At 52.6% G+C, this 24,559-nt stretch overlaps 1 protein-coding gene across 2 annotated transcripts in view; it reads right to left on the bottom strand.

Moving 5' to 3' along the window:
- The window catches only part of LOC147676773 (uncharacterized), a 594,493-nt gene that overhangs the window by 488,615 nt on the left and 81,319 nt on the right, over positions 1–24,559 (bottom strand). For both annotated transcript variants that reach the window (XR_015302442.1, XM_086945206.1), the window contains exon 5: positions 11,348–11,500. Coding sequence is in view for 1 of the 2 variants with exons in the window: in XM_086945206.1 (XP_086801332.1) it covers positions 11,348–11,500 (153 nt within the window). In the remaining variant the exon portion in view is untranslated. The remainder of the gene's footprint in view (positions 1–11,347; positions 11,501–24,559) is intronic.

Here is a 24,559-nt window from a genome sequence, read left to right as displayed (position 1 = left end):
AGCGAGTGTTGGGGTCTGAATCGTAGGATCAGCGCCTGGATACTGGCGATTCTCACTGAATTCGGCTGCGCAGTGGCTGCCAGAGTGTCGATTGTTGCGCCCAGATACTGTCGCACGTGGGCGGGCTGGAGATGGGACTTTGGGTAGTTCAGAGAGAATCCCAGATCGTGCAGGAGGTGAATGGTGCGTGACACGTGGTCTACGCACTGCTGTTCCGTCTTTGCCTGAATAAGCCAGTCGTCTAGGTATGGAAAGACATGGACGTGCTGGCGACGGAGATGCGCCGCCACAGTCGCTAGGCACTTTGTAAATACTCTCGGTGCCGTGGTGACCCCGAACGGCAGGACTCTGAACTGGTAATGCTGGTCTAAGATCTTGAATCTGAGATACTTTCTGTGGGAAGGATGCAGGGGAATATGAAAATAGGCATCCTTCAGATCCAGCGTTGCTAGGAAGTCCCCCTGTTGAAGCAGGGGAAGCACCTGCTGCAATGTGAGCATATGGAAGTGCTCCGAGTTGATGTACCAGTTCAGGGGCCTGAGGTCCAGGATCGGTCTGAGTGATCCGTCCTTTTTGGGGATCAGAAAATACAGGGAGTAAACCCCGGTTCCCCGTTCTTGCAATGGAACGAGCTCTATTGCCCCTTTTTGCAGCATGACCAGAACTTCTTGCTGCAACAAGGTCAAGTGCTCGTCGGACATAGCACGGCTTCTTGGCGGTATGTCCGGTGGAATGGACGTAAGTTCTAGACAGTACCCGTACTGGATAAGAGACCTCACCCACCTGTCCGTGGTGATGGACCTCCACGCCGGCAGGAACTGCTGGAGTCTCCCCCCAACAGGTGTCGTGTGATCGGGGGGAAGTGACAAGACGTCACTGCTTGTTGGTGGTGGTGGACCTGGATGCATTGTTTCCACGTCCCCTGCCTTTGATATTGTTGCCTCTGTAGCCACCCCTGCCCTTGTTGTTGTTATACGAGGACTGGGTGTTACCCTTGTAGTATTGTGTGGATTGGGATGCCTGTCCCCTCGAGGTGCCTCTTGAATTGGAGCGGCGAAAGGAACCACCCCGAAACTATTGACTTTGTAAAGCCCCCATAGATTTGGCAGTTTCAGTATCTTTTTTCATCTTTTCTAGGGAGGCATCCACCTCAGGGCCGAACAGATGGTCAGGATTCACAGTTTGACCCAATATTGTGGTTTGTATGTCGGGTTTGAACCCCGAGATTCGAAGCCAGGCATGACGTCTAAGTAACACACTTGTATTGATAGCCCTGGAGGCAGTGTCTGCCACATCTAGGGCACATTTGATGGATGCATTTGTAATGAGTTTACCCTCCCGAATGAGCATCTCCCCCGCCTCCTTATATTGGTCAGGCAAGTGTTGTAGGATGGCCTCTAATGTGTCATAATGGGCCCTATCATAACGTGCAAGCAGGGCTTGAGTGTTAGAGATCCTCCAGATGTTCGCTGCCTGTGCAGCGATGCGTTTGCCTGATGCCTCAAAGATCTTGGACTCTTTGTCCGGGGGAGGAGCGTCACCAGTAGTCTGCGAATTCGCCCTCTTTCGAGCGTTGGAAACCACCAGGGAGTCCAATGGCAAGTGTCCCTTAATATACGTGGGATCCGTGGGCGCCGCTTTATATTTCCTGTCGATGCGAGGATTGACCACCCGCGCCCGGGTGGGCTCCTTGAATACCTCCTGTGCATGCTTCAGCACCCCTTTCAGCATCGGTAGTGTCTTGACTTGTTTTTCGGCTACCGAGAAGGTGTCGACCAAGAAGTCTGCATCCACGGGGTCTGAGTGCAGTTCGACGTCATGGTTCGCTGCAGCTCTCTCTATTAATGCATTGAATGCCGCCGAGTCCTCTGTCGGGGACGTCTTTGCGGCGAAAAGTTGAGTGTCCTGCCCCGACTGCGGGTCGTCTGTGTCGCCTCCTGCTGTCCAGGGCACCTGCTCCTCCTCCGGATCCGAGTACGCAGGATAGTCGTACTCGGCCTCTTCCTCGTCCACATCAGGCACGGGGGAATGGGCCGGCGAATGTTCCAGGGCCTGTGGAGACAGAGGTTCCATCAGAGCCGAAGAGTCCGCAGAGTACCTTTTGTTCTTGAGTGGAATCCTAAAAGGTTCCAAAGCCGGCTCCGACGTAATCTTTCGTTTGAGGAGCGACAATTTTCCGGTGTTGGCGTCGATGATCACCTCACGACGTTCCTCCACCGCAAGCGGCTGGAGCCGAAGCTTCGACACCACCAAGGCAGCCTTCGGCGTCAATACTTCCTGAGAGTGTCCGCTCTGCTTAGGCGCAAAGGCCTTCGGCGCCGACTTGGGAGGAAGGGTAAAACGAATGGGCATTTGTTCCTTGGCAGGCTTCGGCGTGGGCCTAGGCACTACAGTGTCCTGGCTGGGAACCACAGTGGACTGTTGGATCCTCTTTAAGGATTCTCCCACCTTCTTTGTAAGGGATGCCGAGGGCTGAACTGTCTCGAGCGACTCTTCGTCTCCGAGAGCCCGGTCGGCGGTAGGCCTCTTCTTCGGTGCCGCCGTCCCATGGCCTGGCGCACCGTCGGCGTGACGCTTCTTCGAAGCCGTCTTCGGGTCCGCGACCCCTTTCGGCGCCGACGCAGCCGCGTCGGATGCCTTCACCTTCGGCGCCGACCCAGAGGGCTTCGGGTCGGCCATTTTGACGCGGCATTTCTGGTCGGCCATTTTGGCGTGGCTCTTCAAGTCGGCCATTTTGGGTTTCGTGGAAGTTGACGCCTCCAGAACCTTCTTCACCAACGCCACTTTCGGTTTCGGTTTCGCATCCGAGGGTGCGAGACCAGTTGGCTTCACTTTCGGTTTCTTCTTAGAAATGTCCGTGACCGGGCCCGGAGGCGGGGACGTAGGACTCAAAGTTAGATCTTGGGTAAGGCCCGAAGGCGATCCCTCGACCTGGGCCGTATGATGGGGAGTAACCCCAGAGTCTGGTTGGGGATGCTCTTCCTCCGAGCTATCACCCATCGTGGCACAAGCCAGATCGTCGTCCCCTACCTCGTCGGAGGCTTCGTCGCAGGCCTCCTCATCCGCGTCGTAGGTCTCTTCCTCGGACGCGGGGCCAGGGTCCGACCCTTGTACGTCGTCTTCTCCCTCGACCGATTCCTGGAAGATGTCATCGGGTGGGGGTGCCGAAGCCGACAATTGAGCCTGGAGCCGATTAGCCCGGCGAATCTTTAAAGTCTTCTTACTTCTAAATTTCGAACACGCCATGCAGGTGTCTTCACGGTGATCCGGTGACAAGCATGTATTGCACACGGGGTGCACGTCGAGGTGCGAATATTTAGAATGACACAGCGGACACTTCTTGAATGGAGTCCGCTCCATAGCAAAGGGTGTAGTGTAGGCCCGTCCGCGTCGAAAGCACGTGGAAGGGCAGCAAGAGATAGGAGCTGAGAGTCAGTAAGAAACCCGAACGCAACTATACCGACGCCCAGCCTAAAGACCTTTTGGTCTCAAGTAAAAACGTAGAACAACTATCGGTTCCGACAGAGGGAACCGAAACACATCCGAACCCAATGGTGGAAAAAAACAATCTGGGGATGGAGGCGATGCCCATGCGCACTGTAGTCCAGGGGAGGAGCCACCTATCTCGTGATACTTCGAAGACTCTTCCAGGACAACAAGGTGCAATCATCCGGACCCAACACTAGGTGGCGGACTATGCACAGATATGAATTCAGCAGCCCACATGCCTCGAACCAGTATATATTTATATTTCCTGGGTGAGCCGATATGATGTGTGGCCCCATTGGTTACAGATTCTGAGAAATATAGCATGCAGGCTTAATAGGGCTTTCTGTTTGATATGCGCTGAGTGGGGGGCTGCCCTATATAGCCTTTCTCCCCCTGACATCCCTTTTTGAATAACGTAGTTCATAGTAAACCCTAAGTCGTGCAACGTTTGGATCGTCTGATGTGTGTGTATAACGCACTGACTGGCCAATTTGGCTTTTATGAGCCAATCGTCTAGATCAGGGAAGACCTGGATCTGTTGTCTTCGCAGATTTGCTGCTACGACTGCTAGGCACTTCGTGAATACTCTTGGTGCCGTTGTCACTCCAAATGGAAGGACTGAACTGATAGTGTTGTCCTTCCAGCACAAACCTTAGATATTTCCTGTGAGCAGGGTGTATAGGGATGTGAAAGTAAGCTTCTTTCAGATCTAGCGTAGCAAGGAAGTCTCCCTGTTGCAGCAGTGGAAGCACTTGTTGCAGAGTGATCATATGGAAATGATCTGATTGTATGTAATGGTTGAGGGACCTGAAGTCTAGAATCGGTCTCAGGTATCACCCAGCCATCCAACCCTGCTCTTGCTGCTTGCATTCTTTATCTGGAGGTGGTGCCACCCCTGAGGTTTGCAAATTTGCTCTCTTGCAAGCATTGGAGACCACTAAAGATTCCAAAGGCAACTGACCCCTAATGAAAACTGGGTCGGGGGGAGGTTAAATATTTTTGTCCATCCTAGGTGTTAATATACATGCTCTGAGTCTTCAAAAATATCATTATTATGCCTCCAAATACTTTTATTTACAACAAGGGGTGGTGAGGGACAGAGTCTCTGAATTAAGCAGAAAGCTCTCACCCAGTCAAGAGATCAGGGCTAGATCCAACACCGTTTTTTAGCTCACTGCACCATCCCAGTTTCAGAACCTGGCTGTATGCAAATTAGTCTGTTCCTGTCCCAGTGCATGATGGGAACAGGGCAAACCAAACTACAAAAGCCAATTCTTACACTGGGAAGGAAACAAGCTCCCGGGGACCGGTTTCTGGCATTACAGCCGTCTTCGGCCCGGTTTGCTTGAATCCTGATGGTGCAATGAGCAAGGGTCTCACATCTGAGAATACCCTTCCACGCTTAGGGTGGACAAAAATATTTACAACAAGGGGTGGTGAGGGACAGAGTCTCTGAATTAAGCAGAAAGCTCTCACCCAGTCAAGAGATCAGGGCTAGATACAACACCGTTTTTTAGCTCACTGCACCATCCCAGTTTCAGAACCTGGCTGTATGCAAATTAGTCTGTTCCTGTCCCAGTGCATGATGGGAACAGGGCAAACCAAACTACAAAAGCCAATTCTTACACTGGGAAGGAAACAAGCTCCCGGGGACCGGTTTCTGGCATTACAGCCGTCTTCGGCCCGGTTTGCTTGAATCCTGATGGTGCAATGAGCAAGGGTCTCACATCTGAGAATACCCTTCCACGCTTAGGGTGGACAAAAATATTTACAACAAGGGGTGGTGAGGGACAGAGTCTCTGAATTAAGCAGAAAGCTCTCACCCAGTCAAGAGATCAGGGCTAGATCCAACACCGTTTTTTAGCTCACTGCATCATCCCAGTTTCAGAACCTGGCTGTATGCAAATTAGTCTGTTCCTGTCCCAGTGCATGATGGGAACAGGGCAAACCAAACTACAAAAGCCAATTCTTACACTGGGAAGGAAACAAGCTCCCGGGGACCGGTTTCTGGCATTACAGCCGTCTTCGGCCCGTTTTGCTTGAATCCTGATGGTGCAATGAGCAAGGGTCTCACATCTGAGAATACCCTTCCACGCTTAGGGTGGACAAAAATATTTACAACAAGGGGTGGTGAGGGACAGAGTCTCTGAATTAAGCAGAAAGCTCTCACCCAGTCAAGAGATCAGGGCTAGATCCAACACCGTTTTTTAGCTCACTGCACCATCCCAGTTTCAGAACCTGGCTGTATGCAAATTAGTCTGTTCCTGTCCCAGTGCATGATGGGAACAGGGCAAACCAAACTACAAAAGCCAATTCTTACACTGGGAAGGAAACAAGCCCCCGGGGACCGGTTTCTGGCATTACAGCCGTCTTCGGCCCGGTTTGCTTGAATCCTGATGGTGCAATGAGCAAGGGTCTCACATCTGAGAATACCCTTCCACGCTTAGGGTGGACAAAAATATTTACAACAAGGGGTGGTGAGGGACAGAGTCTCTGAATTAAGCAGAAAGCTCTCACCCAGTCAAGAGATCAGGGCTAGATCCAACACCGTTTTTTAGCTCACTGCACCATCCCAGTTTCAGAACCTGGCTGTATGCAAATTAGTCTGTTCCTGTCCCAGTGCATGATGGGAACAGGGCAAACCAAACTACAAAAGCCAATTCTTACACTGGGAAGGAAACAAGCTCCCGGGGACCGGTTTCTGGCATTACAGCCGTCTTCGGCCCGGTTTGCTTGAATCCTGATGGTGCAATGAGCAAGGGTCTCACATCTGAGAATACCCTTCCACGCTTAGGGTGGACAAAAATATTTACAACAAGGGGTGGTGAGGGACAGAGTCTCTGAATTAAGCAGAAAGCTCTCACCCAGTCAAGAGATCAGGGCTAGATCCAACACCGTTTTTTAGCTCACTGCACCATCCCAGTTTCAGAACCTGGCTGTATGCAAATTAGTCTGTTCCTGTTCCAGTGCATGATGGGAACAGGGCAAACCAAACTACAAAAGCCAATTCTTACACTGGGAAGGAAACAAGCTCCCGGGGACCGGTTTCTGGCATTACAGCCATCTTCGGCCCGGTTTGCTTGAATCCTGATGGTGCAATGAGCAAGGGTCTCACATCTGAGAATACCCTTCCACGCTTAGGGTGGACAAAAATATTTACAACAAGGGGTGGTGAGGGACAGAGTCTCTGAATTAAGCAGAAAGCTCTCACCCAGTCAAGAGATCAGGGCTAGATCCAACACCGTTTTTTAGCTCACTGCACCATCCCAGTTTCAGAACCTGGCTGTATGCAAATTAGTCTGTTCCTGTCCCAGTGCATGATGGGAACAGGGCAAACCAAACTACAAAAGCCAATTCTTACACTGGGAAGGAAACAAGCTCCCGGGGACCGGTTTCTGGCATTACAGCCGTCTTCGGCCCGGTTTGCTTGAATCCTGATGGTGCAATGAGCAAGGGTCTCACATCTGAGAATACCCTTCCACGCTTAGGGTGGACAAAAATATTTACAACAAGGGGTGGTGAGGGACAGAGTCTCTGAATTAAGCAGAAAGCTCTCACCCAGTCAAGAGATCAGGGCTAGATCCAACACCGTTTTTTAGCTCACTGCACCATCCCAGTTTCAGAACCTGGCTGTATGCAAATTAGTCTGTTCCTGTCCCAGTGCATGATGGGAACAGGGCAAACCAAACTACAAAAGCCAATTCTTACACTGGGAAGGAAACAAGCTCCCGGGGACCGGTTTCTGGCATTACAGCCGTCTTCGGCCCGGTTTGCTTGAATCCTGAAGAAGGCTGAAATGCCAGAAACCGGTCCCCGGTAGCTTGTCTCCTTTCTGGTGAAGAATTGGCTTGGTAGTTTAGTCTGCCCTGTTCCCATGATGCACTGGGCCAGGGACCGACTGATTTGCATATAGCCAGGTTCTGAGCTGGGATGGGGCAGTGAGATAAATAACGGTGATGGATCAAGCCCTGATCTTTGGACTGGGTAAGAGTGGTCTGTTTAACTCAGACACTCTGTTCATCACCACCCCCCATTTTGTAAATCGTTTTTGGCCACTATAGGTGTGGCAGGGTATACTCAGACATGAGTCCCTTTCTCACTGCTCCATCAGGATTCAAGCAAGCCGGGCCGAAGAAGGCTGAAATGCCAGAAACCGGTCCCCGGTAGCTTGTCTCCTTTCTGGTGAAGAATTGGCTTGGTAGTTTAGTCTGCCCTGTTCCCATGATGCACTGGGCCAGGGACAGACTGATTTGCATATAGCCAGGTTCTGAGCTGGGATGGGGCAGTGAGATAAATAACGGTGATGGATCAAGCCCTGATCTTTGGACTGGGTAAGAGTGGTCTGTTTAACTCAGACACTCTGTTCATCACCACCCCCCATTTTGTAAATCGTTTTTGGCCACTATAGGTGTGGCAGGGTATACTCAGACATGAGTCCCTTTCTCACTGCTCCATCAGGATTCAAGCAAGCCGGGCCGAAGAAGGCTGAAATGCCAGAAACCGGTCCCCGGTAGCTTGTCTCCTTTCTGGTGAAGAATTGGCTTGGTAGTTTAGTCTGCCCTGTTCCCATGATGCACTGGGCCAGGGACAGACTGATTTGCATATAGCCAGGTTCTGAGCTGGGATGGGGCAGTGAGATAAATAACGGTGATGGATCAAGCCCTGATCTTTGGACTGGGTAAGAGTGGTCTGTTTAACTCAGACACTCTGTTCATCACCACCCCCCATTTTGTAAATCGTTTTTGGCCACTATAGGTGTGGCAGGGTATACTCAGACATGAGTCCCTTTCTCACTGCTCCATCAGGATTCAAGCAAGCCGGGCCGAAGAAGGCTGAAATGCCAGAAACCGGTCCCCGGTAGCTTGTCTCCTTTCTGGTGAAGAATTGGCTTGGTAGTTTAGTCTGCCCTGTTCCCATGATGCACTGGGCCAGGGACAGACTGATTTGCATATAGCCAGGTTCTGAGCTGGGATGGGGCAGTGAGATAAATAACGGTGATGGATCAAGCCCTGATCTTTGGACTGGGTAAGAGTGGTCTGTTTAACTCAGACACTCTGTTCATCACCACCCCCCATTTTGTAAATCGTTTTTGGCCACTATAGGTGTGGCAGGGTATACTCAGACATGAGTCCCTTTCTCACTGCTCCATCAGGATTCAAGCAAGCCGGGCCGAAGAAGGCTGAAATGCCAGAAACCGGTCCCCGGTAGCTTGTCTCCTTTCTGGTGAAGAATTGGCTTGGTAGTTTAGTCTGCCCTGTTCCCATGATGCACTGGGCCAGGGACAGACTGATTTGCATATAGCCAGGTTCTGAGCTGGGATGGGGCAGTGAGATAAATAACGGTGATGGATCAAGCCCTGATCTTTGGACTGGGTAAGAGTGGTCTGTTTAACTCAGACACTCTGTTCATCACCACCCCCCATTTTGTAAATCGTTTTTGGCCACTATAGGTGTGGCAGGGTATACTCAGACATGAGTCCCTTTCTCACTGCTCCATCAGGATTCAAGCAAGCCGGGCCGAAGAAGGCTGAAATGCCAGAAACCGGTCCCCGGTAGCTTGTCTCCTTTCTGGTGAAGAATTGGCTTGGTAGTTTAGTCTGCCCTGTTCCCATGATGCACTGGGCCAGGGACAGACTGATTTGCATATAGCCAGGTTCTGAGCTGGGATGGGGCAGTGAGATAAATAACGGTGATGGATCAAGCCCTGATCTTTGGACTGGGTAAAAGTGGTCTGTTTAACTCAGACACTCTGTTCATCACCACCCCCCATTTTGTAAATCGTTTTTGGCCACTATAGGTGTGGCAGGGTATACTCAGACATGAGTCCCTTTCTCACTGCTCCATCAGGATTCAAGCAAGCCGGGCCGAAGAAGGCTGAAATGCCAGAAACCGGTCCCCGGTAGCTTGTCTCCTTTCTGGTGAAGAATTGGCTTGGTAGTTTAGTCTGCCCTGTTCCCATGATGCACTGGGCCAGGGACAGACTGATTTGCATATAGCCAGGTTCTGAGCTGGGATGGGGCAGTGAGATAAATAACGGTGATGGATCAAGCCCTGATCTTTGGACTGGGTAAGAGTGGTCTGTTTAACTCAGACACTCTGTTCATCACCACCCCCCATTTTGTAAATCCAAATACTTTTAAGCATAGGCGACATTTGTGTTGTTTTGTGTGTGTGTCTCAATGTTTCAAAAAGGACATCTTCTTCCAGTGTTTCTTTGTGTAAAGGCACTCCGTGGCAATTGGCTGCCCTAGCAGTTAATTCATAATATGCAGGATCATCATCAGGATGGGAAGGTTTTGCTGGATATAGATCAGTGTTTGCATCTTGAAGTGGGTCTATGTTATTGTCATACCATGGATCTGGTGGTGGCTGGTTATAATTGTGGTCATCCTCTTCTATCTCAGGAATTGTGCTAGTAGAACCTGATGGTGTTATGTACTCACTGCATCCTGTCCAGCCGGAACGTTATGGGACTCTAGTTCGATCTCCAACTTGGAATCTGAGCCCTGGAGGCAGAAGGCCTCTTCTTCCGCGGCCATCTCTTCCTGCTCGATATTGTCACCAAAGATATCAGGGGTGTCCTCGATACTTTGTCGTTGCAGGTTTCTCCGTCAAGTCCGGCAGTCCTGCAGAGTCCTTTTGGATCAGAACAACTGAAACGCATCGTAGTCTTCCTCTTTATGTTCTAAGGAGAGACAGAGGTTACAGACCTTATGCTGGACTGTATGGGTATATTCGGAATGGCATCGAGGACAGAATTGAACTGTCGTCTGTTCCATCGGCTGAAGGCTGGTTCGTGAAGTAGAAGCCGACCAAGGAAGAGTAGGCCAGAAGGCAGCGGTTAGAGTTTTTTTCCGATTATATAATGTTTTCATACATTTCGACACGAAAAGATGGAAGACACAATCAAAACAATACAGACGAGGGTACAGAGAATTTTGCATCAAAGGGATCCGATTCGAATTGGAGAGCTACAATATACGTCTGAACCAGACGGTGGAAAGAAAATAATCTATCAATGGAGTCGATGCCCATACGCACTATCACTGAAAGGAGGAGTCACCATACCTCATGATTGGAAAAGAGTCCTTAGAAGAAAAACAACTAGCAAACATTTAGACCCAACACTAGATGGCAGGAGTATGCAAAGCATGCATATCTACAGCACACGTCTCAAACAAAGTATTTCTCTCATATTTAAGTGAGGAAAATCCCTTGAATCTGCAGAGTTGTTCAAAATTCCTACTTTCCAGAGTTTCCACACTTCTGATAAAGAAGGTATCCTAGTTAGTGTGGCTGGGACTAGCGCCACAGACGGGAAGAGATCAAACCGGGGATCATGCGAAGACCATAATGATGGTCACAGTTTTCATTTGTTCCTGTCGCTGGCCTGTTCGCCCTCTAACAGAGACTGATTTAGAATAGTCATATTACCCCAGAGAAAGGGCACTCCAGTTAGCTTTTCCCTGGGTGGAGTAGGACCCTTTGACTCCACGCAAATCAAAAACAACTGAGATTGTCCTCCCCATTGGATAATATGGCTTAATTAGAACTTCCTCTGTTGTGCTAAGGGGCGGTTGGAGGAAGTATGCAGAAGCGTAGGCTCTAGGTTCATTATTTCCACTGCCATTATTTACAGTATCATGGGCAGTAAATCAGTAGAAAAACACAAACACACACAAAGTAAGCCCATGCACATTTCAGATAGCACCGTTTTGTCTATCAAGGACAGCTCCCAACAAACAACCCTAAACTTGTTCAGCTCTTCTAAAAGCTACACAAACAAAATAACAGTGAGAATGCAAATCTCCACAGCTATTAAAGGTGAGGTGTTGTAAAACTGCAAGCAGATGACTCACCCATCATGTAGGGACTGGTGATACTTTCGCATTTCTCAGGCTCGTGGTGCTCAGGGCACTGTGTTTCCCTTTCACACTCATAACCCACAATCTTATGAGACTCTTTCACTGCTGTCAGAGACAATAGAATGTCTGGGTTGACCATTGGGTAACCTGTGCAATAAATACACAACATAATGAGCCTCAATTACATGGTTTGACAATGTACAGAGAGCAGAAAATAGTCACAGATAACATGGAAAACAGAGCAGTATGCATTACGCAGTATTTTACTTTTACCAGTAGACTTTACCACTCAGTCTTTACTATGCAGGTATACCATGCGTGCCATTTTTAGGTACTTTAAAATGCAGGATTTTACAAGACAGGTCAGGTATATTTTGTTTTTAAAATGACACAAAAACGTGTGTGTATATATTTAAATATATATTTACAAGTATAATCATATATTTATATATATATAAATTAATAGTGACACAAAAAGGGTTTTAGGATTCAGGGATAAGTAGGGCAAGGGACTTTTAAGGACCAGGGATGGGTAAAGGTAGCAAGAGTTTTTTAGGGTTCACAGATGAGTTAGAGTAAGTAAGGTTTTTTTTAGAGTTCATGGATGGGTAAGGAGTAGTTAAGGTTTTTTAGGATTAAAGGAATGGCAGGAGTAAGGAGTTTCAATGGGTCAGGCATAGGTAAGGGTAAAGTGTAGCAATGTTATTCCAGGTTTAAGGATAGGGATATGTTTTTTTCCTGTTTTAAATGGAAAATGGTACTTAACCTGTAAGAATCTGTTTGCAGTGTGTAGTGCTGTAGATTCACATGCCCTGCATACTCCTGCCATCTAGTTTTGGGCTCGATCACTTCCAAGTTGTTTTTCTAGAAAGAAGACTTTCGAGTCACGGGATGTACTGGGACTACACCCTTAGTGGATAATGTGCATGGGTACGACTCCATTTAAGATTATTTTTTTTTCACACCATGATTAAGAGTATCGAGCAACGAGTTAACGCAGTATAGTGCACCAGCACCACGTGCATTATGGAAGTAAGCTAAATAATAAAAGAAGAGATCTGCAAGTAGAGCAACACACTTCTGGGTAGGAGGGTGGGCACGTGAATCTACAGCACTACACACTATGAACAGATGCTTATAGGGTAAGGAACATTTTCCATTCATAGTAGGTGTTGCTGTAGATACTTATTCTCTGCACAGACGGTAAAGCAATACCCCCTACAAGTAGTGGCTGACGTATGTATGATGTGGATGGCTGAAACAAAGTCCTTAATAACGTCTGGCCAACATTAGACTGTGGGCTGCCAGGATAAGTAATCCATACTACACCCCTTAGTGAATGTGTGTGGGGTTAACTAAGTGCTGCCTTACATATGTCAGCTAGCGGGATTTTACCAAGAAAGAAGATGGTTGTTGCTTTCTTGCGTGTACTGGCTGCCCTGGGGGGTAACAGGGAAGGGTGATTGCTTTATTCTAGAAGGTTTGGATCTTCTAGCATTTCAGGCCTTAGAAATGGGCTGTCCTTTGTGAGGATTTGCAAAGTCTGGTTAAGGGTAAAAGATTGGTAGCTCTATAGTCTGATTGCAGTGCCAAGGGGAAACCACTTTGGGAGAAACTTTGAGTTAGTTCTGAGAAATACCTTGTCCCTATGAATCTGAATGAAGGGTTCTTAGTGTGTGGGGGCCTACAACTCACTAATGTGAGTGAGGGAGGTTATGGCAATGAGTAAGGCTAATTGGCACAAAGAAGTTGCAAATGGCAAAAATTCAAGGCTCAAAGGTATGAGCCTCGTAAAGACTGCTTTGAGGTTAAATAATAGGGATGAGGGACAACTCTCTTGAGGCCCTCTATAAAGGCTTTGATTACTAGCATTCAAAAGAGGGAGAAGGGCTTCCTCTTTTGTATGTATGCATACATAAGAGCCAGATGCAGCCATAAAGAAATGTAGGTGAGGCATGACTTTTGTAGATGGAGAAGATAACAAATAATGCCCTGGACATTAGAGGGTCCAGGTGATTGGAGATACAATACTAGACATATCCTAACCACTTTGAAGCATAGCAGGACCTTATGGTGGGTCTAAGAGAGTCACGCAGGATGCACATGCATTCCTGCAGGGGAAGGAGGTAGTCGAACCCCAGGACGGGATGTGCCAGATTGAGCTGCCCGGGAACTGAGCTTCTGATCAAGTCTTGGTTCCATGTGAGAAGGTCAGGGGAGGTTCTTGTGGTGGCTGATGGAGATCTTGAGGAGAGCAGGGTACCAGTCCTCTATGGCCTATGTGGGGGCCACTAGGATAAAAGTAAGGGATGTTTACTGCATCTTCTGTACTATGTATAGAAACAGTTGGAGAAGCAGTAAAGCATAGGCAAAGACTGCTGACCAGTTCATCCAGTGCACTGCTGACTGTCAGTGTAGCCTGGGGCAAAGTTTGACCATTTCGCATTTTCAGGAGTGGCGAGGAAGTCTTGAGGCACACCCCAGCATAGGAGGTACTGTATAAGGACTAGAGGGTAGAGTTCCCTCTCGTGAACTTGTTGATGCACCCGCTGAGTAGATCTGCCATATTGTTATCCACTCCTGGAAGGTACTAGGCCAGAAGGCGTATACCGTGGCAGACAGCCCAATGCCAGGTCTCCTGTGCTAGCACTCAGAGGAGGGGAGAGCGCATGCTTCCCTGCATCTAAAAGTAATACATGGTGGTCATGTCTGTCTTCATGAGGGCTACCTCGCTCAAAATGAGTCGGAAGAAGGCCTTGAGAGCGGGGCTTATGGCCAGCAGCTAGGGATAATTGCTGCACCTATTGATGGTGGGGTCACACCCACTGTATTGTCTCATGATCAAGATGTTACCCCCCTGCCGACAAGAGGGGGGCCTGTGGAAATGGTGATTTAAGCAACAGAGTCTGAGAAAGGCCTGCCATACAAAAGGTTATTGCTGTTCACCACTGTTGAGAGAAATGGGTGCTGGCCTTTACCCACAACAAGTGAACCTCCCATTGTGACCATTGAGCCCAGAGGAATTTTTTGCAGAGGGTGCATGCGGAGACTAGTGTGGTGTACTATACCGATGCAAGAAACCATCATCCCTAGGAGGGACATGCTGAACAGGTAGGAGCTGCTGGAATGCCAACACACTACTCGCTGGAGCAAGCTTTGCCTGTAACTGTGTTGTGTACGGACAACAGGAAGGGTTGGACCTGCAGGCATTGTAGGGGAAACTTTGTGGCATTCATAGTGAATCCCAGCCTGAGAAGCATGGACACATGCAGCTTGGATAGGAAAACTGCATTCTTGCTATCCTGAGCTCTTGATTAGCTAGTCGTAGAGATAATTGAAAACGAGGATACCCCCTCTCCTTACAGGAGAGGCTACCAATGTAAGGCACTTTGTGAAGACTCTTGCAGCGGTGATAACCCCAAAGGGGAGCACTTAGAATTGGTGATGATGACTGCTTATCACAAAGCAGAAAATGTAATGTCAATGGGCGGGAAGGATGGGGGTGTGAAAGTAGGTATCCATCAGGTCTAGTGCTACCACCCATTCACCTTCTCCTGAAGCAGAAGGATGACATCCTGCAGAGTTGTCATGTGGAAATGCTCCAAAAGGAGGTGATTGAGGGGGAATGAGGTCCGAAGTGGGCCTGAAAGAGCAATCCTTGGGGATAAAAAAGTAAAAAGAGTAGATACCCTTGGCTAGGTGGTGAGGGGGGTGCACTCCATTCAATACTTTGTTTGATGTCATTATAAAAATCATAAAAATACAATAAACTACACTTGTTTGTTATACATATTTTGTAAACATTTCTTTAACACTTATTGCTAATGCATCATAAATCAATTATTCACTTTAAAACTAAATCACAGAGCTGATCAAAACCACTATAACAAGCATTTACAATGCAATGGTCTCGGCATTATTAAAAGGTAGAGCTATTGGCATTGCTCATGACTTTTTTATTTTTTTAAATCATAAATAAATGGCATTGTCATTTACATTGCCAATAGCTTAATAGTTAAATAAATGGAATTGTCATTTACAATGCCAATAGCTTAATCACTCGCAAATGCCTGACACCCACACAGAGCCACACAGAGAAATCCACCCACACACACATACAGAGCCACCCACACAGTCATTCACATAGAGCCTCCTACACAGAGCCACCCACACTCTGCCCTCAACAGCACTCAACAGCACTCTGCCCTCAACAGCACTCAACAGCACTCTGCCCTCAACAGCACTCAACAGCACTCTGCCCTCAACAGCACTCTGCACTCTGCCCTCAACAGCACTCTGCCCTCAACAGCACTCTGCCCTCAACAGCCATCAACAGCACTCTGCCCTCAAGAGCCCTCTGCACTCTGCCCTCAACCGCACTCTGCATTCTGCCCTCAACCGCACTCTGCCCTCAACAGCACTCAGCACTCTGCCCTCAACAGCACTCAGCACTCTGCCCTCAACAGCACTCTGCCCTCAACAGCACTCTGCCCTCAACAGTACTCTGCCCTCAACAGTACTCTGCACTCTGCCCTCAACAGCACTCTGCCCTCTGCCCTCAACAGCACTCTGCCCTCAACAGCACTCTGCCCTCAACAGCACTCTGCACTCTGCCCTCAACAGCACTCTGCCCTCAACAGCACTCTGCCCTCAACAGCACTCTGCCCTCAACAGCACTCTGCCCTCAACAGCACTCTGCCCTCAACAGCACTCTGCCCTCAACAGCACTCTGCCCTCAACAGCACTCTGCCCTCAACAGCACTCTGCCCTCAACAGCACTCTGCCCTCAACTGCACTCTGCCCTCAACAGCACTCTGCCCTCAACAGTACTCTGCCCTCAACAGCACTTTGCCCTCAACAGCACTCTGCCCTCAACAGCACTCTGCCCTCAACAGCACTCTGCCCTCAACAGCACTCAACAGCACTCTGCCCTCAACAGCACTCAACAGCACTCTGCCCTCAACAGCACTCTGCCCTCAACAGCACTCTGCCCTCAACAGCACTCTGCCCTCAACAGCACTCAACAGCACTCTGCCCTCAACAGCACTCTGCCCTCAACAGCCCTCAACAGTACTCTGCCCTCAACAGCCCTCTGCCCTTGTTGGACAGGCCCCATGAAGGGCTCGCTCCCTCCCCGCATGACAGGGCCCAGACACCGGCTCTCCAGGTGCTACCCACAGAAGCAACCCGTCCCCTACGGGACGCCTGCTCCCGGATATCTCTGTATCACTGGCCCGGGCCACCGTCAGCACCATTGCCCGGCCCAGCCGCCATCTTGGACACTGCACCACGAGGCCGCGTGGCCTCAGCTCGACCCCAACCCTGGGCCTGGCCAGGCCCCGACATCCCGGCACCACCATCCACCCAGGAGGTGAACGGACCACTTGGCAGGTCAATGGGAGAAAGAAGTGTCGATGGCTCTCCCCCGCCAGGTGCCGATCGCCCCCAGCCTCCCCGGGCGTTGGCTCCACCCCCCTGCTGGGTGTCTGGACTCCCTCATCCCGGACCTCCCGACCTCCAAGTGCGAGGGTCCGTGTTGGACAGGCCACATGAAGGGCCGCTCTCCCCCGGCCCAACCAGGCCCGAGTCCGGGCCCACAAGTACCACACACCACCATTGCACGTCCTCTGTCCCCTCAGGGACCCCTGCCCTCGAGCATGTCGACCTCGTGGGTCCGATCCACTGCCGGCTCACGCGCCCATCCTGGGGCGCCATCTTGGACACTCCACCACGAGGCCGCCTGGCCCCCGATCGACCTCAACCCTGGGCCTGGCCAGGCCTCAGACATCCCGGCACCACCATCCACCCAGGAGGTGAGCGGGCTACTTGGCAAGTCAATGGGAGAAAGAGGTGTCGATGGCTCTCCCCCACCAAGTGCCGCTCGCCCATCGCCTCCCCGGGCGCCGGCTCCACCCCCCTGCTGGGTGTCTGGACTCCCTCATCCCGGACCTCCCGACCTCCAAGTGCGAGGGTCCGGACATCAAAGCACACCAGCCCTATAACTGGGGCAGCTCCAGAGCAGGAAGGCAGTTGTATCTTGGAGTCGAGAGACGCAGAGAAGAACTCATCCTAGACGGACTACTGGCGCTGCCGTAGCTCTGTCTTGTGCACCATCGTCCTGCCTGCTGGCGCTGCCGCAACCTTCGCAACCTTCCTATCCTTCATCGTCGTCGGGACCTGCTGGCGTGGCCGCGGACCGTTTGTAACCGTCATCTTCACCGGGACCTGCTGGCTCCGCCGCGGACCGTCGTTTCCTTCGTCCATCTCGGGACCTGCTGGCTCCGCCGCGGCCCGATCATCTAGAACGCCGAGCTCGAGGATTGAGAGCTACATCCACCTTTTGGTAACAAGACTGTCCCGCTACCCCTTTTCCCAAGCCAGAGACCAGAACCGAGGGGACCCCTGAGTCCAGACCTCCTTGTATCATTCATCGTAACTTAAAGAATTGCCTATAAAGTCTCGTTGAACTTTAACTTTGTGTGGTGTCCGTCTGTGGGGGGGAAGTTACTTGTCTGTACGATCGCTGGAGACGGTTCTCCCCGGAGACCTCTCCCCTTATTCTCGGCCGACCCTCCCGGTCCGTCTAACATTGGTGGCCAGCGGCGCGATCCGAATCACCGCATAAACGTACAGAGAGTAGCTCACCCCACGACGAAATCACGATGACAACTAAAGAAAGCGGATCAACTGAGAAGTTCCAGATGGAAAAATTGGATGAGTACAGCCATCGTGAATTAAAACAATTCTGCATCGAACTAGGTATCGCTACCACCGGGCTAAGTACAAAAGACGATTTTAAGCATGCCCTAGAATCTTGGGCAGAAACCGGGGCTGCCGGAACCCCCGATCAAAGCACCACAGCAAAAACCACCACGGCCCCTGAAGAGCAAAGAACGGGTCTCTCGCAAGACGAGATCCAGGAAAGAGAAAAAACCCGACTACACGAGCTGGAAATGGCCCGACTCAAAATGGACGTTGAACTTAAGTTGGCCGAACAAAAAATTAACTTAGAGCACCTGCGTCTCCGAGAAGAAAGAGAGGAGAAACAGAGACAAAGGGAGCTCGAGGAAAAGAAACTGGCGTACGAACACGAGCGGAACCTAGCGGAGATCAACCTACGCAAGCAGAATAAAGGAGTAGGGGTGCCCGAGCAAACCCACACCCCAGGGGCAACAGAGAAAAAGGTACACATCCCCAAAGATGTCGTTCGAGAATACTTCCGAGAGGACGACATCCAACAATGGTTTAAGGCTTATGAAATCGCTATGACTGCACACCGGATCGATAGAAGCGATTGGGGAGCCGGTCTATGGGGGAGATTCCTCAATGAGGGCCGCGATGCCCTACTACAGCTCCCGGACCACCAGATGACCTCCTATGACCATATGAAAGCTGCACTCCTCACCCGCTATGGCCTCACACCCGAGATGTACCGTCAGAGGTTCCGAGACTGCACCCGCATCCCGGGTACAACTTGGGTGGACTATGTAAACTACTTTAGCCGAGCCTTCGAGGGCTGGATCAAAGGAAGCAACGTCACAACCTACGAACAACTGTTCAATCTTATGGTATGGGAGCATCTGTCGAACAATTGCTTCATTGAACTCCGCCAGCACCTCCTCGACAGCAAGTTAACGGATCCCCGGCAGCTCGCAGCCGAAGCTGACCGGTGGGAGATCACCAGAGTAGGCCGGAATGGGTCCTACGAACAGAACCGGAACAACAATGGTCAGCACCGACCCCGAGGAGGAGGAGGGGGCCAAGGACGCGGAAGAGACAACGGCCCGGTCGCCCCCGTTACCAGCACCACCCCCCCGGCCAACCGGGGCAGCACCCCAGCGCGACCGGGATACCGAGCCAATGTTACGTGCCATCGATGCCAACGAGTCGGCCACTATGCAAACGACCCAAACTGCCCGCAGTACCAGAGCCCAAGACCCCGCCAGGTGGCTGCTGCTGCCCTAGGGGAGGAACAGATCACAGAGGAACAAGAGGAATATGAACAAGAGCACCAAGAATGGGAGCCAGCCGCCATGGCTCTAGCATGCTTAGGGGGGAAAGACATGGTCCCGCGGGTCCCCCTACCCGCTAACACCCAGAAGTACAGCCAATGGGTGAGCATCAATGGACACCGGGCCGAAGCCCTTCGTGACACCGGGGCCAGTGTAACAGCCGTCCGCTGTCACCTGGTGACCCCAGAACAGTATCTACCGAACATTCTCTGCCCTGTACGTTCAGCCGATAACTCAGAAAGTCTGTGTCGGATGGCCTGCGTCCCCTTCGAATGGGGAGGGATCTCCGGCATGTTGAAAGTAACGGTCCGAGACGATGCCCCCGTAGACTGCCTCCTGGGGAATGACCTTGAAAGCTCCCCGTGGGCAGCCGTAGAACGAAGAGAACACCTGGGGATGTTAGGCGTCCCGGACTGGGCGTGCGTCACCACCCGGTCCATGGCCGCCCGTGCCAACCACCGCCCAGAAGAGCCCGAATGGCCGGCGCCACCGCCTCCGGTCGCCCCCGCCGAAACCACCGACCGTGACGTCCCCCCCGAACCAGCTCAACCTTCCGACCTCGCTAACCTCGACCAGTGGCCTCAAGAGGGGGGGCCCACGCAAGAACAATTTCGCCACGAACAGAAGACCTGTCCCTCCCTCGAGGGACTCCGCCAGCAAGCACTCGCCCAAAGCGCAGGGGATACCTCCGGAACTCACTGGGTCTACTGGGACAATGATCTGCTATACAGTGAGCAAAGAATCGCAGAACTGGGGGCCAGCCGAGTACTAGTGGTGCCACTCCGTTTTAGAGACTTTCTGCTGAACCTGGCCCACGACGTCCCCCTGGCAGGACACCTGGGACAAGATAAAACCTACAGTCGCCTAGTGACCCACTTCTTCTGGCCCAAAATGAGGAACGATGTACACCAGCATTGCCGATCTTGCCCCACGTGCCAAGCCAGTGGAAAGAGCGGCCGCAAACTAAAGGCCCCCCTGCAACCTTTTCCCGTGGTCACCACCCCGTTCGAGAGGGTCGGGATAGACATCGTGGGGCCCCTGGACCCGCGCACAAGACAAGGCCATCGATTCATCTTGGTGCTAGTGGACCACGCCACCCGCTACCCTGAGGCTATTCCCCTGCAGACCGTGACAGCCCCGGTAGTCGGCCGGGCTCTGATGGGGATCTTCTCCCGGGTGGGCTTCCCCCGAGAAGTCGTCAGCGACAGAGGCACGAACTTTATTTCTAAATATATGAAATCCCTCTGGCAACAGTGCGGGGTTACCTACCGATTCAAGACCCCCTATCACCCTCAAGGGAACGGACTCGTTGAGCGGTTCAACCGCACGCTAAAAGGGATGATCGGGGGGTTGGAAGAGCCCCTCCGACGCCAGTGGGATGTGCTGCTGCCGTGCCTCCTCTTCGCCTATCGGGAGGTCCCTCAGAAATCCCTGGGCTTCAGCCCGTTTGAACTGCTATATGGACACCCAGTGCGGGGACCACTCAGCCTAGTCAAAGAAGGCTGGGAGATGCCCCCGCTAAAGAACCCTCCAGATGTCTTCCGGTACCTCCTAACCCTCCGCAACCAGACCCGGCGGTTCAGGGAGCTGGCGAAAGCTAACCTAGAGGCCAGCCAAGAGGACATGAAAAAGTGGTATGACCGGAATGCCTCTTCCATTGAATTTGAACCTGGCCAACAGGTATGGGTGATGTCCCCCACCGAGCCATGCGCCCTGCAAGACAAATGGACAGGGCCCTTCAAAGTAGTCGAGCGCAAGGGCCCTGCCACCTATCTCATCGACATGGAATCGTCCCGGAACCCCCTCCGGGTCCTCCACGCTAACAGACTGAAGCCCCACTTTGTGCGTACAGAACTCAGCCTCCTGATGGCCACAGACAATGGGGCTGAAGAAGACTCCGAGCCCCTCCCTGACCTCCTACGGACTCGGGAGCAAGACGGCTCCGTGGATGGGGTCCGACTCTCGGAGGCCCTCACCAGAGAGCAACACCAGGAGTGTCGAGTCCTCCTGTCACAGTTCGCCAGCCTGTTCTCCCTCACCCCAGGTGTCACTTCCTGGTGTGTGCACGATGTGGACACGGGGGACAGCCCCCCTATCCGCCACCGGGCCTACCGCGTGCCAGATCGGGTACGGGCCTGCATCCAGGAAGAAGTAGCCAAGATGCTCGCGCTCGGGGTCATCGAGCCCTCAGACAGCCCCTGGGCCAGCCCTGTAGTACTGGTCCCCAAAGCAGCTGCCCCCGGCACCACACCAGAACTCCGGTTCTGCGTTGACTACCGGGGCTTGAATGCGGTCACCAGAACAGACGCACATCCCATCCCCCGGGCAGATGAACTAATCGACCGCATGGGAGCTGCCCGCTACCTCAGTATCTTCGACCTGACGGCGGGCTACTGGCAAATCGGCCTCACACCCCGGGCGCAAGAACGCTCTGCCTTTTCCACCCCCGATGGCCATTACCATTTCACAGTCATGCCCTTCGGCATGAAGAATGCCCCAGCAACATTCCAACGGCTCGTCAATCAGGTCCTGGCGGGGCTCGAAGAATTCAGCGCCGCCTACCTAGACGACATCGCTGTATACAGCCACCATTGGTCCGAGCACCTCCACCACCTCCGAGCAGTGCTGCAAGCCCTTCAGCGAGCTGGCCTCACGATCAAGGCCAGCAAGTGTCAAATTGGGCAAGGGTCTGTAACCTACCTCGGGCACCAGGTGGGAAGCGGCCTGGTGGCCCCTCTGCAGCTAAAAATTGCCGCCATCCAATCCTGGCAGCCCCCCATCACCCAGACCGAAGTACGAGCCTTCCTGGGCCTCACGGGCTATTACCGAAGGTTCGTGAAAGACTATGGTACGATGGTGGGGCCCCTCACAGAACTCACGTCAAAGAATCAGCCCAAGAAAGTCAACTGGACCCCAGAGTGTCAAGCTGCATTTGAACAAGTGAAAGCTGCCATGTGTTCCGCCCCTGTGCTCCAGGCCCCCGACTACAGCCGGGAGTTCGTCGTCCAGACGGATGCCTCCGACCATGGCATTGGGGCAGTCCTGTCTCAAGTGAACGCCGAAGGCCTTGATCAACCGGTGGCCTTCATCAGCCGGCGCCTCCTACCACGGGAACAACGCTGGAGCACCATAGAGAGGGAGGCCTTCGCTGTAGTCTGGGCCCTCAAGAAACTCCGGCCCTACCTTTTTGGCACACACTTTCGGGTGCAGACCGACCACCGACCCCTGCAGTGGCTGATGCAGATGCGGGGGGAAAACCCAAAGTTACTACGCTGGTCCATCTCCCTGCAGGGTATGGACTTCACAGTTGAACACCGGCCTGGGCCAGATCACGCCAACGCGGATGGCCTGTCCCGATTCTTCCGCCTCGACGAGGAGAGTCCCCAAGAGGATGGGTAACTCTCCCCGCCTTCAGCTGGGGGGGACGCATGTTGGACAGGCCACATGAAGGGTCGCTCTCCCCCGGCCCAACCAGGCCCGAGTCCGGGCCCACAAGTACCACACACCACCATTGCACGTCCTCTGTCCCCTCAGGGACCCCTGCCCTCGAGCATGTCGACCTCGTGGGTCCGATCCACTGCCGGCTCACGCGCCCATCCTGGGGCGCCATCTTGGACACTCCACCACGAGGCCGCCTGGCCCCCGATCGACCTCAACCCTGGGCCTGGCCAGGCCTCAGACATCCCGGCACCACCATCCACCCAGGAGGTGAGCGGGCTACTTGGCAAGTCAATGGGAGAAAGAGGTGTCGATGGCTCTCCCCCACCAAGTGCCGCTCGCCCATCGCCTCCCCGGGCGCCGGCTCCACCCCCCTGCTGGGTGTCTGGACTCCCTCATCCCGGACCTCCCGACCTCCAAGTGCGAGGGTCCGGACATCAAAGCACACCAGCCCTATAACTGGGGCAGCTCCAGAGCAGGAAGGCAGTTGTATCTTGGAGTCGAGAGACGCAGAGAAGAACTCATCCTAGACGGACTACTGGCGCTGCCGTAGCTCTGTCTTGTGCACCATCGTCCTGCCTGCTGGCGCTGCCGCAACCTTCGCAACCTTCCTATCCTTCATCGTCGTCGGGACCTGCTGGCGTGGCCGCGGACCGTTTGTAACCGTCATCTTCACCGGGACCTGCTGGCTCCGCCGCGGACCGTCGTTTCCTTCGTCCATCTCGGGACCTGCTGGCTCCGCCGCGGCCCGATCATCTAGAACGCCGAGCTCGAGGATTGAGAGCTACATCCACCTTTTGGTAACAAGACTGTCCCGCTACCCCTTTTCCCAAGCCAGAGACCAGAACCGAGGGGACCCCTGAGTCCAGACCTCCTTGTATCATTCATCGTAACTTAAAGAATTGCCTATAAAGTCTCGTTGAACTTTAACTTTGTGTGGTGTCCGTCTGTGGGGGGGAAGTTACTTGTCTGTACGATCGCTGGAGACGGTTCTCCCCGGAGACCTCTCCCCTTATTCTCGGCCGACCCTCCCGGTCCGTCTAACAGTCCGGACATCAAAGGGCGCCAGACCTATAACTGAGGCAGCTCCAGAGCAGGAAGGCAGTTGTATCCTGGAGTCGAGAGACACCGTGAAGAACTCATCCTTGACGGACTGCTGGCGCTGCCGCAGCCCTGCCTTGTGAACTGTCGTCCTGCCTGCTGGCGCTGCCGCGGCCTTCTGCAACCTTCATCCTCGTGGGGACCTGCTGGCGCTGCCGCGGCCTCTTGCAACCACCATCTTCGTCGGGACCTGCTGGCGCTGCCGCGGCCTCTTGCAACCACCATCTTCGTCTGGACCTGCTGGCGCTGCCGCGGCCCGTTGCTACCTACGACCTCCTCGGGACCTGCTGGCGCTGCCGCGGCCCGACCTTCCCGAACGCCGAGCTCGAGGATTGTGAGCTACCCATCGTCTCATCTCAATACCAAATTGGTAACAAGACTGTCCCGCTACCCCCTTTCCCTTCCAGAGACTAGAATTGAGAGGATCCTCGTGTCCTGATCTCATTGTACCGTACTACCTTACTTCAAGAACGGCATATAAAAAGCGTTAACCTTATCTTCGTGTGGTGTCCATCTGTGGGGGGGAAGTTACTGGTCTGTACGATCGCTGGAGACGGCCCTCACCGGAGGCCTCTTCCCTTGTCCTCGGCCGACCCTCCAGGTCCCCGTCTAACATTGGTGGCCAGCGGCGCGATCCGAACCAACGCGTAATCGT

The sequence above is a fragment of the Lissotriton vulgaris genome, chromosome 12 (assembly GCF_964263255.1).
Source record: "Lissotriton vulgaris chromosome 12, aLisVul1.2, whole genome shotgun sequence".
NCBI lineage: Eukaryota > Metazoa > Chordata > Amphibia > Caudata > Salamandridae > Lissotriton > Lissotriton vulgaris.
This window is presented reverse-complemented; position numbering and strand designations above follow the sequence as displayed.